Here is a 15857-nt window from a genome sequence, read left to right on the forward strand (position 1 = left end):
AACATATTAACCAATCTGTATAAATACACAAATTGCAATAATTATAAATCCTCAAGGATTGTCCATGAAAATTTAATGGGTTTAGTTATTTTTAGAGCAAATAAATAAATGCCTTGGTGAAGGCGCTCAGAACTTCCCTCCTGGTTTGATGTAAAAACTTAACTGACTTTCAATTTCATAACCCTCTGGTCACTCCACCCAGCTGAAAAAAGCTCTTTTAGATCGGAAAGAGATGTCTGTAATTCCCCTCTTCACAGTCCTTCATTCCCACTGAAATTTCCTCGGTCTTTTCCTGTCACTTTTAGCCTGGACTCCAACCCCCTTGAGATAGCGTATAATGATCTTCAAAGTGTGGCCCTCGCTTCTTTCTCACACACGGCACAGACTCCGCAGTCTGATCAGATAGCAGTACTAGCAGTTTCCAACTCTTCCCATCCGCTGGCAACCTCTGTTCCTAGCTGGGCAGGAACTACTCTCTCTGACCCGAGCACTTTCTTCTTTTGGGGAACTCCAGTTCAAATGATTCATTGCCTGGCAGGTCTACTCCAGATCCTGTCTGCTTGGTGGCCTCAATTATACTGCAGTTGTCCCTGCCACATGCTTCTGCAACAGTACTGCTACAACAACGGAACAAAAAAACAGCTCTCACATTCATAAAGTGTTCACTAGTGCCCAGACACTGGCCTAAGGGCTTTTCACAGACTAAGTCATTGAAGCATCAGAATTACTACATAAAATAGGTAATATAATTAAATCCATTTTATAGTTGAGGAAATAAAGGTTTATAGGTTACCCCGGCAACAGGCAGCAGAGCTAAAATGGAAATCAATGTGCTATGACTCCAGCTCTTACATTCGACACTATCCTAAAACCTGTGGACTGTGTATCACACTGGACTGTGATCATCAGTTTACCTTTCTTATCTCTCCATTTGACTTCGAGATATTTGAAGTCAGGAATTATGATGCTTAGCTATACATTTCTTGCAACTGGTAAAGAACCTAGAATTTTGACTTATAAATGCTTAGTAAATAAATTGCAGTAACTTCTCTAAAGATATATATCTTACTGTTCTAAGTAGCAAGTTTTAAAACAGTTTCATTTTAACTAAAGGTTAAGCTTTGCAATAAAACAAGAATTACTTTTATATCAAAATTATGTCAGTTAAAATATGTAAAACTTTATATCTACTTATCCAGAGAGTATATTACTTGAAGTTAAAGAATATTTTTCAAAAACATTTTTGCTTGAAGCTAAAGAATATTATTTTTTCAAAATATTTCTCAAAAAAATTTATAAATACTAAAAAAATGAAACAGACCCCTTAAAATGACAAAATAAAACCTTGCATTTGTAATGTTATCTGTTCTTAAGTATAGTACTAGCATATTTATGAGGTTTCGTGAAGAGCCTCAGGTTTTAATTCATTAATCAAGAATATACAATAGCAAAAGTAGTAGCTAAGATAGAAATCTATACACAATTTATGCTTGTAAAACCATTTTTTTTAGAGAAATTGTGATTTGTAAAACAGGCTGTAAGTATAAAGAGTTAAAGTTTAGTTTAAGAGGATTTGGGGCAAAATGAGAGAAAACCAAAAGTAGTAGTCAATTATGCCAACTGACAATGTTTAATGGATGTAATCTAAGTATGCCAATAGTAACATGAAAGTCAGACTCACTAAAGATGAGCTTAATGGAATACATACATACTGACCTATTTCCGATATATTTTCTACATATATTCACATGTACACAATCTAAACTTATGTATATTTATTATTTTTATCTTGATTCACTATGAATAATTCATACATACTTTAATTTTATTTTGCTTTCATTGGGTTTTACTTTAAAAATTGTAATGCCTCTATTGATTTATATTGTTTACTACCTTCTTATAGTGAACCTCCTAGAAAATGACTCAAAATAAATTATGCATCCGTATTTGAAATTGGCTCTTTAGAGATTATGTTACATGAATGTACAGTTTCGTTCTATTAACTCTTTAAATGAGTATTAAATATTTTTAAAGTTATTGAGTTGAGAGGATTATTTAATCTGTAGTAATTTTCATGTATACCATTTTAATTTTGGATTTCAAGAAAACATATCATATGGGAAATCTGAGATGACTGCAAGTTAAACAAGAGGTTTTCTTTCTTGAAATGTTATCATTTATTATATATTGTAATGACAAAAATACTCAAATATTTCATATTTGGAAAAATCATGACATTTGAAATACACTCACAATTACAGGCCAATAATACCTTTACTGAGGTATAATGTGAACACAATTACACTACATTTGTAATGCATATTTTCTTGGACTTCCGCAATTTTTACAAAGCCATATAATTGCAACCACAATGAAGACACAGGACAGTGTCATCACCCTAAACTGTTGTCCTTCGACTCTGCAGCTGAACCCTCTGCAGACCCTGACACTCCTATCTACTTTATAGCACTCTAGTTTTTATTTTTTTACAATTTCGTATCAATGAAATCACAGGGTATGTACATTTCATGTTTGCTTTCATTTCCCGCAGTATTTTTAAGATGTGTCCATGTCAATGTTTATATAAATATTTCATTTCTTTTGATTGTGGAGTAGTATTACATAGTAGGGATATGTCTTAATTTGCTTATCCATTCTCCAGTTACTATATTTATGGACTGTTCCCAGTTTGGGGTTTTTATGAGTAATGGAGTTATAAATATTTGCAATTAGCCTTTTTTGTGCAGCCTGTTTTTGTTTCTCTTGTGTAAATAACTAGGAGCAGAGTTGCTGGCCATATGGTAAATGTGGGATACATTTGCTAAGATAAGCAATATCGTTTTCAAAGTCTCTGCACCAGTTTACATGGTCACTGACAATGTATGTGAATCCAGTTACTCCAAATCCTCACCAACACATGGTGGCATTTTCACTCTTTTTAACAGCAGCTACTGCAGTGGGTATGCAGCGGTATCTCACATGGTTTACTTGACATCTGACAGCTAGTCGTGTTGAGCCTCTTTCATATATATATGCATTATTTATTGCTACATTTTTTTTAAAAACTCCAAATTTCCAACAATATACAGGTGCAGGACCTGGTTAAAATTATTTTAGTGGTAAAAATGATAATGAAGATTATAAAACTGTTTGCTTTCTATTATATAAAAATCACAGAAGTTTATAAAATAAAATTATAAGGGCAAATATCTAAAATATTGATACAGCTATACGAGTATTGAACAAGAATTTATTACATTTTTAAAAAGAGTTTAACTAGATTTAGACTTCTTTTTAAAACTTGCTACTATAAAGAACTGGGAGAATTTCTTTAGTTCTTAGATTCATTTTATAAATGGAAAGACTGAATAGTCATTTTCTTAGAAAACCATATTTTACACATAAGCCACCTTATATAATTCTAATAATTTTATTGCTAATAAAAACATTAGTAGTAATATTTAAATAAGGAGTCAACAAACTTTTTCTGTTAAAGGCCTGTAAATAATCTGAGCTTTGTGAGCCATATAATCTGTTTTCAATACTCAGCAACGACATTATCAACTTGGTATGATACATCTTTCTTTGCTTAATCGTTAGACATTTGCACCCATCATAACCAATCTTATATCTTAGCTGCCATAAAATCTTTCCATTGAGCTCTACAATCATATTTTTCTGAAGTATCACTTAATATTTATCTCACATTTCTATTTTCTGATTAGTATAATATATTAGTTAAGTAATTTATAAAATTGATTAGCAATATCAAATACTACTTCTTAAACTTATGCCAACCTAGTTTTCATGACAAAAAAGTGAAGCTTAACAGAAAAGACAAAAGTATGTTTTAACATATTTATGATAAATTCCTCAAGCTTATTAACAATTTGGAAGACAACAACAACAATAATAATATGTATTCTTTGGGGTAATTTGGGGAAAAATTACACAAGGATATCTGTATCAGTACATTAGTTTTATAAGTCTTACTTTTCAAACAATATGCATAGGATAAAACTTCCCCTTTACTTCAATAAATAGGACTCCTTGTTTGTCATGTAATTCACACTAAAATGTTTTACAGGATAATAAAATAATTACTTAAAAATACATTTAAAACATTAACGGATTACTGAGGAAAGGAATAACAGGTAGGTAAAAAAATATAATCATATTTAATAATACAACCTGTAATCAAATCTACATTATTAAAAAGAGAAGCTACAACTATTTCAATGAAAATGTAATATAAGTACTAAGATTATTTCACTCATCTTTTCCATGTAATAGAACCAATTTAAACAATTTTCTGTTTATTTTTGCCCAAAGTCTACAGATAGATATAAATACACATTTATATTTTATATAGATATGTATGTAATATCCTATATTTATTGATATATAGACACTTACAACATTCAGTTCACACTAGTAGCTAAAAGAATCTGAAGTAGTGTACTTTTCACACTCATATTGCATTTCATCTATTTGTAGTTCATCAACTCTGACTTTTCCAGAAGATCTACTGCCTACCTAAAACATGGCACACAGCTGGCGGGATCTCGGAGTCCCGGAGGAAACAATGCCCAGGACAGGCGGGTAGGCGGGTAGGCGGGTACGACAGCCTGGACGGGATGAGGCAGTGGTCTAATTACCTTGGCAGTAGGTGGTTAAAAAAAAAAAAGTAATGGATTCACCAGATATTTAAAAGAAAAAAAAATGGAATATTTACTGCCGGTGCAATTGAATGACGTGGATGTTGTGCTCCTGTCCACTGGTGAACTCTGAAGCAATAATAAAAGCCAGGTCTGGGGTTCGGGCGCAGTGCTGCGGGCGGTGCCATTTCCCGGGACAAGCAGTACTGGATCAGCAGTACTGGATCAGCAGTAGCCGGAGGAGACGTATCGGAACCGACAAGCAAGGCCCGCTGGAAAGACTGCTTTGCCAACAGTCTGCATAGAAAGTGACCACGGATGCCGGCAGAGTAAACGACACCAAACAGTTTGTTGTCTAAGAGCAGAACAGCTAGAACGTGGCCCCGGGGAACACAGGAACCAAAGGATGATAGAAGGAAATGACATAAAACGTAAGGACAACTTGGTAAGAAAGGGCAGGAGAACGTGGCGGCATGGGGGTCAAGCATGCTGTTGACAGGTCGACGGAGACTGAAGCAAGAAACTGAAAACGTAGTGTCGGTAGGGTATCCGTGACTTATGCCTTAATAGTTTCAAAGGAGCTGTATGTATGGGTAGAAATCAGACTACAGTAGAAGGAGGAATAATTATAAATTCTTTGAGAACATGGATGGTAATTATGTATTTCCTCCTAATATGCAATACAGTGCCTCAACATACTAGGCATGAACATTTATTGACTTGAAGAAAATGAAAATAAAAGAGAAAATCCCCTTTTAATTCAGAAATACTCCTAGGGAAAAAAATCCTTTCTTTGTGTGGGCATTTTAACATTCTCTGATCATTTAGACAGGTCTATAAAACTATGTGTGAAATAACAATTTTTCTTAACTAAGTGGTAATATCCTGTCTTAGAATATGTCAAATTGACCTGAATGACAAGCTTATTATTTTGGTGATCAATTCAGAATATACAAAATTACTTTTTTAAATGTCGTATTAAAACACACACACACACACACACACACACACACACAACTTAGATTAAATTTCATAAAATTCTTTCCAGCTTAACCCTTCAGCCAGATGATTGTCCACATTTTCTTTCCAAAGTGCACACTCTCTTACCCTTTGAGACAGCATGCAGGAACCTGGAGAGCATGATGCTAAGCCAAAGAGGCCAGTCAGAGAAAAACAAGTATCACTTGTTCTCACTTATATGTGAAACCTAGTGTCCAAAATAAACTGATGAACCAGACAGATCCAGAGACATGGACGCATGGAACAGACTGATTATCTCAGAGGGGTGGGGCTTGGGAAGAGATTAATCAAAGAACTTGTATGCACACGTGCATAACCTGTGGACACAGACAATAGTGCAGTGAAGGCCTGGGGTGGGGGGAGGTGAAAGATGTCAATCGGAGGGGGGAAGAGGGGACATCTGTAATACTTTCAACAATAAATTCAAAACTATATAATGCACATTTATCATTAACTTTGAAGATACTTTATCATCTGGTTTCAAAGAAACTTTCCAGCCTCCTTCTGCCTCCACTTCCCACCACTCCTCTCGTCCCCGCCACCACCCACGCATCCTGCACCATCCGCTGTCTGCATTGTTCCCTTATGAAAATTCTTCGTAACTATGAAAACCCATTCTTCTCGTCTGCAATTCCCTCTCATGCATCATGTCCCTTTGCTGACCTCCTATTCATCCTTCAAAATCTTGCCTCAAAAGAACTTTCTCCAAGAAGCTTTCCTATACTCATCACCTCTGTACCAGTCACAGAGATGGATATGTAATCTAGAGTCTCCAATTCATAAATGCCATTCACACCCATGTCCACCGAACTGAATGGCTCAGACAACATTTTATGAAGTCAACCAAAACAAAATATGTCCCTGAAATATGTATAAAGACTCTTAGTGAGAGTCTTTTCCCTTTTCTCTCCAGGATGAAAAAATTAGGGTGCAATAAGCCCCACGGAAATAGAACAGGGTCAACATGTGAAACAGAAACTAGAGACACAGAAAAAACAATTCCACTAACAATTCAGTAATTATTTGTATAAGACAAGATGAAGAATGTAAAGGGACGATGTTTCGTTAATATGAGCAGAGGAGGGGATGTTGAGATCTTGACATTCCAAAGGACATTTCCTCTCGATGTCCTGTTTCCTAAGCCTGGAATGTCCCCTGTTTTACTTTAAAGCTAATTTAAAGTTGGATTTCTTTATCTACAACCGAAGAAATGCTGACAATACATTTCATGAGCTACATGAAGGCAAAGACTACTTTGTATACTACTTTATCCTCTAGAAAAATGTCCTGCATATGATGGAAGTGGGACGTCTGCTGGAAAGTGTAGCCAAAAATTTATATAAATGTTCCATTTCTGACATTTCTGCAAGAAGCACTACTTTAGATTAGCATTTGACTGATGAACTACAGAAGATACCATTACTATAATTTTTCATTTTGCTCATTATTTGTAGAAATTTACAAAGACCTATTATGCCAGAATGTTTTATCTCAACAGCAATGTTGGACTGAAATGGGATCAAGACAAATGAAATACTTTCTACTTTTTCACATATCAGCAAAAACTTCTTATTCATGGAATATTTTTTAAATGGATCTATTCAATCTCTTCAAGTATACAATGGAAACACTACAACCAAAAGTGCTCGAAAGAATTGTGATGGAAAAAACTGCTTATGAAATAAGTATGAAAATGCTGTTGATATTAATTGAAGTAAAATCAGTGTGAAGTGTTTTGCTTACAAAAAGGATATGATACAAAGATTTCTATGTAAACAACAAATAATTAAATATTTACATCTTCATACATGTTTTATGCTATAGCATATTAAAAAAGAAGAATTAAATTACAAGTTACACGGCTGAAAGAATCCGAAGTACTTAGTCTTAGCTATGCACACAGAGGTCTCTCCCTGCGCACAACTCGACTGAACCAAATATTAAAATAAATTAAGTAAAAATGGTCATAAAATTTAAATGTTAATTTTCATCGCAAACAATATTTTCGCTTGTTAGAAATTCACTGATAAAATTTTGTGGTGGAGAAAACAGTGATATTTATTTTTGAACAAGTATCGTTGGTATCTCATGGTGTGATGAATATTTTTCACTAGGAATTAGGGTTTTTTGTACTTTTTTATTTCAGTCACTTTTTAAGATAACTGCTTCCGCAGAGTGTAGTTCGTAAATATTTATGAACAGTTTCATCTGTGGGTCGTAAACTTTCATACAACTGGCAGCTTGCTGGCATCTGCAATGGAATGTCTTTATGAAATCTAAATATATAGAAATATGTCTGCGACCTAACTACCATTTATCTGAAAAGTACTTGGGCCCTGGTCAGTTTGGCTCAGCGGTTAGAGCATCTGCCCACAGACTGAAGGGTTTTGGGTTCAATTCCCGGCTAAGGGCACATGCCTGGGTTGCAGGTTTGATCCCCAGCCTTGGGTGGGGTCCTGCAGAAGGCAACCAATCGTCGTTTCTCTCCCCCCCCCCTTTCCCTTCCACTCTATCTAAAAAGCAATGGGTAAATATCCTCAGGTGAGAATTTTTAAGAAGTACTTGGAAGCATAAATCTAAGCTACTAAATAAAACAATTTGCAAGTAAACATAAAATCACATATACAGTAACAGCCCCCTCAGTTGGTAAACAAACGTATGGTCACTATGTTTGTTCTATTTACTATTTGGACTTAAAATTATGTGTAAATTTTCTATTCCCTCCCAAAATGGAGTAACAGGGAATACATTCATCTTCATGTCTAAACAACTAGTAAAAAGACAAAGTATCTGAAACACTTATTTTCAGACACTGGATATCAAACAATGCGGGACAATCATTGTTGAGTGGGGGGGGGGGATGAGGTGACCTGTAAAGGCTGCAGATCATTGTGATTTTGAGGCTGCATCAAAAGGACAGGAAGCACAGGTGCATCTCAGAAATCTTCCTGACTGAAGAGACGAAGCTGGGAATGTGGTAGGGCTAGCGTGGCTAGAGTTGACTGGACAGTGTACTAGGGAGGAAAGAACTTCCCAGAGTGCTCCAGAGCTTTGCTAAGGGTACCCCTTGAGCCTTGAGGTGAATACCTTCAGAAATGATCAGAGGCTGGGGAAAGAAGGATCTGAAAGGAGCAGAAAGAAAATTTCTCAGAACTCACATGGAGTCGGGAACAGTTTGTGATCCCACCAGTCAGAGTGTAAAACCTTGTCACTCATGTGTCATTGAGTAGAGTATCAAGAAGTCCGTGCTTAGGAGTGAAATGCTGAACCCTGGACTAAATGCTGTTTCATTCCTGCCTAAGAAAGCATAACAGTAAGCCTTGAAAAGGTCAAAAATTTTCCAAGTAAATTAACTTCATCCCAGAATAAGGATAAAATTCATCAATATTAGTGAATATCTAGCACCCAAAAAGGTAAAATTCAGAATGTTGGGTATCCAATCAAAGTATAATCCAATAAGGGGGAACAAAATTAAACAATAGAAAGAAACTCAAAAAATACACGGATAGCAATTTGTAGACAATGGCGCTCAGAGTTGTGGTAACTGGAATCTATATGTTTAAGAAGGCAGAAGAAAAGATGGAGCACATTAAGTAGGGACATGGAAGATATTTTCAAAAAAAAAAACAACCAAAATTCTAGAAGTAAAAAAATGTAATGTTTGAGTTGCAAAACACACTGGATGGGATTACTATAACACTATATAAAAAAAAAAAAAAAAGCTTAATGAACATAAAGATATAGAAAAAATATGCAAAATGAAACAAAAAAATAATGGATTAAAAAATAAAAACAGAGCCTTAGTAAGCCAAGGGACAATTTCAAGCAGCCTAATATACATACAGTTGAAATTCCTGAAGGAGAAGAGAGGACTGGGACAAAATTTTGAGACATAATAGCTGAAAGTTTTCCAAATTTGATTAAAATTATAATTTTATGAATTTATGAAGTTCAACAAAACTCATACACAAAAAAGAAAACATGAAGAAAACCACACCTAGGCACATCATAATCAAATTGGCCAAAACCAATCATAAAGAGGAGAAAAATTTTAATGCAGAAAGAGGAAAAAGACCCATTATATACAAAGAAACAATAAGGTTAAAAGTAGATTTCTCATTAGACACAATGTAACCCAAAAGACAGTGAAGAACATCTTTAAAATCACATTTTTAAACGGCTACAATTTGGAATTCTTTAATCCCCATGAAAGTGAAATGCAGACTTTCAGAAATCGGGGCTGATAAAATTGCCAGCGGATTTGCACTGAAGGGTTAAAGGACATCCATTAGGCAGCAGGAAAAATGATATTCAGTGGAAACCTAGACCTACAAAAAAGAGCAACTATGTAGGTAAATAGAAGTTGATTTCTTATTTTTAATATCTTGAAATACAGTTGACTATATCAAAAACAGCAAGTGTGGTGTGGATTTTATAATACATGAAACAGTGAAATGTATTCAACAATGGCACCAAGACCAAAGGAAATGAAAGTATACTGTCTTCAAGCTAATGTTCCAATGATGAGTGTTGTAATATTACTTGGAGGTAGACACTGAAAAGTTTAAGATGTCTGTGATAAACCATACAATAACCACTAAAATAATTTAAGAAAATTTATCTTGGAAATAATACACAAATTCTTTCGGAAAATTACAGAGGGAGGACTACTGCCCAATTCACTTAAAAAATATATATATATATACATATATATATATATATATATATATATATGTTTTTATTGACTTTTTAGAGAGAGAGGAAGGGAGAGATAGAAGCATCAGGGGGTCCAGCCCGCAATCGCCAATTCGTTTGTAGGGCAGGCAGTACCGCAATACCAAGTCAAACGAGAATACAATGGAACACTACAGACTAGTATTCATCAATAACATGGGCATAAAAGTTCTTAACGAATATATGACAAATCAAATCCAATGATATATAAAAACAATAACACAAAATAACGAAGTAGATCTTATCCCTGAATAGCAAGGTTGGTTAAACATTCAAATATCAATCAATGGAATTAACTTCTATTAGAAAATAAATCTCAATTGAAATAATTTTACTATTTTCTGTTTAATAATTGAAAGTTTATCACAGTCCTATAAACAAACACCCATACTCATATACCTTAGTAAAACATATTCCTCATGATTAATATTATGATTTTAATCAAAGAGTAGAAATTAAGCTCTACCTATCTTTTTTTTTTTATTTTACATTTTTTCTTTATTGATTTTAGAGAGAGAGGAAGGTGGTGGGAGAGATAAAAACAGTGATGAGCAAGAACATCGACTGGCCGCCTCCTGCATGCCCCCCCCCGGGGATCGCGCCCACAGCCTGGGCATGCGCCCTGACCCGGAATTGGCCAGCGACCTCCTGGTGCATGGGTCGACGCTCAACCAGTGAGGCACACTGCCCGGGCTAAGCTCTACCTATCTTGACCATCACAGTTATTTTCCACATTTTATTATTCTGGGAGAGAGGAATATTTCAACTTTATTACACAAATTCTAGTTTGGCATCCAGAACATATTATTAGTATGTTCTCAAAAGAAAATCCAATTTAGAAAGTTAATTTCTAACCATTAAATATTCATAAGCATTCTAAAGTAACTATGTAATATTCTTAAAAATAAAATATAATTAGATAACAAAGACATAAAGGGCATGAAACAATTAAAAATATAAGTTGTACTTGTTTTATTTACTATTTAATAAGCTCTATAGATGAGCCCTTTTGTCGTCTTCAATCATAATATAAGGAGAAAGATTTTTCCAGTAAACGTGATTTCTAAAAATCAGTCCTCTCACAAAATACATTCAAATTAATATGAATAAAACATGCAATCATTTGTAGACACAGATCATAAGTTGTCATTTATTAATATAAAAGAAAAAGAAATAATCTGTAAATTTTTTTTTAATCCTCACCCGAGGATATTTTTCCATTTATTTTCAGATAGAGTGGGAGGGAGAAAGAGGAAGAGAAAGGGAGAGAGAGAGGAACACTGATGAGAGAGGTACACATCAACTGGATGCCTCCCGCACAACCCCGACCAGGCCCGAGGACAAACCATAACCAAGGTACGTGCCCTTGGCCAGAATCAAACCCACAACTCATTGGTCTGCGGGCCGACTCTCTACCACTGAGCCAAATTGGCCAGGGCTAATCTGTAAATTTTTATAAGATGTTGAAACAGACCTAGCATAGGATTTGGCACATATGAGCTATTCAATAAACTAATTTGAATTCAATCAAATCAAACAACCAGTCATAAAAGAATGAATAAATGAATAAATCCCAACATTATAAAGCATAGGCTTTACTCTCATAAAAGCATAAAGTAAGAATTCAAACCATGAACATTTCAAGGTGGAAAGAACATCCTAAATGTTTCCTGGCGTAAATCTGAAGCTGTTAGCAGCCTATCACTGAACCCAATAAAAATGAAACAGACAACATACAGAGGGCAGAGATAAAGAGATCGACAATAAAAGGCAGTGGGTCTGAAAGAACTAGCTGTTAAATACTGTTAATGCTTAATTTTTCATGAAAACTTAAATTACATTCAGTATATAATAAAGCAAAAATGGGATAACTAAACACAGCAAATAATTTCTTTTTTTTAATTTATTTTTATTTTTTATTTTTTTGTAATCCTCACCCGAGGACATTTTTCCATTTTTTGCACAGATAGAGTGGGAGGGAGAGAGAGGAAAAGAGAGAGAGAGGGAAACATTGATGTGAAAGGGACACAAGGAGTGGCTGCCACCCGCACGACCAACCAGGGCCGGGGACAAACTGCAACCGAGGTACATACCCTTAGCGGGAACTGAACCCGGGTCTCTCCGGACCGCAGGTGGATGCTCTAACCGCTGAGCCAAACCAGCCAGGGCAACACAGCAAATAATTTCAAATGGGATTGTAAGAAAAGAATATTTAACCTCCAGAGTATACAATTAATCAGAAAACCCAAATATTCTAGTTATTTCAAATTTGATGCATTTTTAGCACATAATTTCATGAAAAATTAGTACATTCTTTGGTTGAGTCAATTTTATTTTATAAATTTTATGATGATCTTAATAATCACAAACATTAGTGTACTCTTTTCTCATATTATTCAAAACAGACATCTATCTATATCATCAATTTAAAAGAAGGCATATTCTTTTTCTAACACAGATACTCAACAGTCACTAGATTTAATGCTATTTTAACACTTACCTGTATTTTAATAGGCCAGGAAAAGTTGCTGACGTACACATAGAATGTAATGTTAGGATTGCTTCTAAAGTTAAATTTTTCATAGGAAAAACTATCTCTGTAGTCCTTTATATTAGTCTTGGAAACTATAGGGGTCTCCTCCCCAGATATTGTTCCAGCTAAAATGTAAATAATAACAACAAATTTAAATAATTCATATCAGGAGAGATCTTTATGAACCTAAAGTATATACTATAATTCTTTTTATAACTGTACTTATAAGAACATAATTATCAAATAAAGTCATGCTTAGAGTGACAAAAGAAGAAAAAATGTTTGTCATAAATATAATAAAACAGATTTAGTATAAAAATTATCTTTAACAAATCATACCACTGATTAAGTGCTATGTATTAGGCAGTGGCTTAGAGACTTTTATTCTTTTCTAATAACATTTTTATTCCAGAGGTGTTCCAAGTTCCATCTCAATTGTTCCAACTGAATTTTGAGCCTCCGAAAGACTAAAGCACTTGCTCCAAGTATCTGGAGCAAATACGGTCAACTCCTCTTTGGAGCTCAGTTACATATGGCTCCAGAAACTGACTTCTTTCTACTTACTGCTCCACAGAGCATTTCAAAATAAATCAAGCCATATTTCATATGTCTCGATTAAATTAAAAATGGAAAAAATAATCAATTGATTTGTCTTACCACAAACTGTAACATCACTAATTTGAATAAATTGGGAGGAGGTTATAATGTAAAACATGAGTGAAATGCTCAGTTAAATATCAGTACTAAATAAACAGTTACTGAAATTAAACAAATGAAATGAAGCATTTCTTTTTTAATCCTCACCAGAGGAAATGTGTTTCATTGACTCTAGAGAGAGAAAGGGAGCGGGAGAGAGAAACATCGATGGGTTGCTTCTCATATGTGCCACCCCAACTGGGGATCGAACCTGCAACCTGGGTATGGACCCTTCCATGCATGGGACACACTCTACCCAACTGAGCCACACCAGCCAGGGATGAAATAAAGCATTTCCAACAATCTTACCAAGATCCTCCACTTAACAAGAAGTAAAAATAATTACAATTAGTACACTGAACGCCTAAACTAATTTCTAACTGATCATTATTCCAAAATTGCCTTGGAGGCTTCTAAAAAAGGTAGATTTTCTTGACCCCAATCTCCCAACCTGATAAATAAAAATTTCTGACATTTGTTTCTGGTTATCTGAAAGTTACAAGTAATTTCTTGGACACTAAAATTGGTGTTCTAAAGTGACTACAGAGTTTTATATATTTTTATTGGCAAGTCTTAACATTTTTGCAGAGCTAGTTTACTACACAGAACTAACTTCAAATTAACAGTACAAGTCACCATAAATTACTAATTAATAAAACTCATGGTACCAAGATTGTACTATATGTTTGCACTAATGTAAAAAAAAAGTCTATATATGCCCTGGCCGGTTTGGCTCAGCGGTTAGAGCGTCGGCCTGCGGTCCTGAGAGACCCGGGTTCGGTTCCCGCTAAGGGCGCGTATCTCGGTTGCAGTTTGTCCCCGGCCCAGGTCGGTTGTGCGGGTGGCAGCCGCTTGATGTGTCCCTTTCACATCGATGTTCCTCTCTCTCCCTCCCACTCTACCTGAACAAAAAATGGAAAAATGTCCTCGGGTGAGGGAAAAAAAAAAAATCTATATGTTTGCTTGAATGTCTCATGTTTTACACATGTATTATAGGTTCTGGAATGCTAAAGACCTAATCACTCTTGATTCTGTTTCTATGATCTTACATATTTAAATAGCATCATTACTTAATTTTCTGAAATCAAAAATGGAATACGTTCTTTAAAAAAAGTTTCCAGTACTTTTATGTAACAGTATATCTTTGATATAGAAAATAAAAGGCAATAGCATTTTCTAAGATATAAATATATTTAAAAGTTAGCATACTTTTTCATAATCCAACATATAGATTTGTACTTTTTAGTTACATTTTTTAGAAGTCAGCAATTTTACTTATAAACCTTATTATGGCAGCTATATTAAGTGTAGGTTTTGCTTTTAACCCTCTCTCTGCACAGAAGCTGACAAGGGTTTGGATAGGAGGATAGATTTCTATATTTGAAAGTAATAAATACATTTTTAATTCATCAGTATTCACCAGAGAATTTCATTGTTTTATATCAATTTAAGGTTAATAATTAAATTTACTGTTTCAATAGTAAGTCAAATAATTGCAATCTCAGTCTCTTTAGTCATTAAAAAGTAATCTATCTTAATTAAAATCATAGACGTTCATGACACTACCACTTTTAAAAAATTAAGTCATGTACAGTATTTGTTCCTCATCTAATTTTAATTGAATAAGGGAGAATGTTAACAAAGTAATGGAGCTTTATTAATAATGCTACTTACTATTTTTACCTGAAATGCACAATGATTAGGCATATATTATTATTTTAATTTCAATTATTTAAATTGATAGTAAAAGGTCATGTTTGAACACCTTCCACATAGAAGCTGATGTGAAAGACACATGTCAACAAAATTCTCTTACCTGTTGAACCAACTGACCATGTAATGTTGAGATTAAAGTTGTTTGATGCATTAATCGAAATATCCAAATTTTTGTTTGACTACCAAAAAAGAAAATATTAAGGTTAAAAAATCAGATATTAGATATATACATTCAATGTTTTAATTATGTCCAGGCTACATTTCTCAAATTCTATACATTGTGACAATATTCAACTAAGTGTAGATGCCAATTATACTCTTTTAAAATATACATATAGGTAATAGATTCAAAGGTAGACTGAAGGTTCCCATTTTTCTTCTCTACTAAAATCTAGCCAGAGGCTGCTGTAATTCAATATTTGCATTTTAATTATCTTTACTTATCTGTGGTTCACATTTAAATGATACATGTTTGGATTCATTCAAAAATTTCACAGCAA

The 15857-nt window shown here is 34.3% G+C and overlaps 1 protein-coding gene across 1 annotated transcript in view; it reads right to left on the bottom strand.

Moving 5' to 3' along the window:
- Positions 1-15857, bottom strand: part of ATRNL1 (attractin like 1) — a 545834-nt gene that overhangs the window by 347724 nt on the left and 182253 nt on the right. Inside the window, exons 23-24 of the mRNA XM_036265661.1 lie at positions 15458-15536; positions 12913-13070 (exon numbers count right to left, since the gene is read on the bottom strand). Of these exons, the coding sequence (XP_036121554.1) occupies positions 12913-13070; positions 15458-15536 (237 nt within the window). The remainder of the gene's footprint in view (positions 1-12912; positions 13071-15457; positions 15537-15857) is intronic.

The sequence above is a fragment of the Molossus molossus genome, unplaced genomic scaffold (assembly GCF_014108415.1).
Source record: "Molossus molossus isolate mMolMol1 unplaced genomic scaffold, mMolMol1.p scaffold_m16_p_17, whole genome shotgun sequence".
NCBI lineage: Eukaryota > Metazoa > Chordata > Mammalia > Chiroptera > Molossidae > Molossus > Molossus molossus.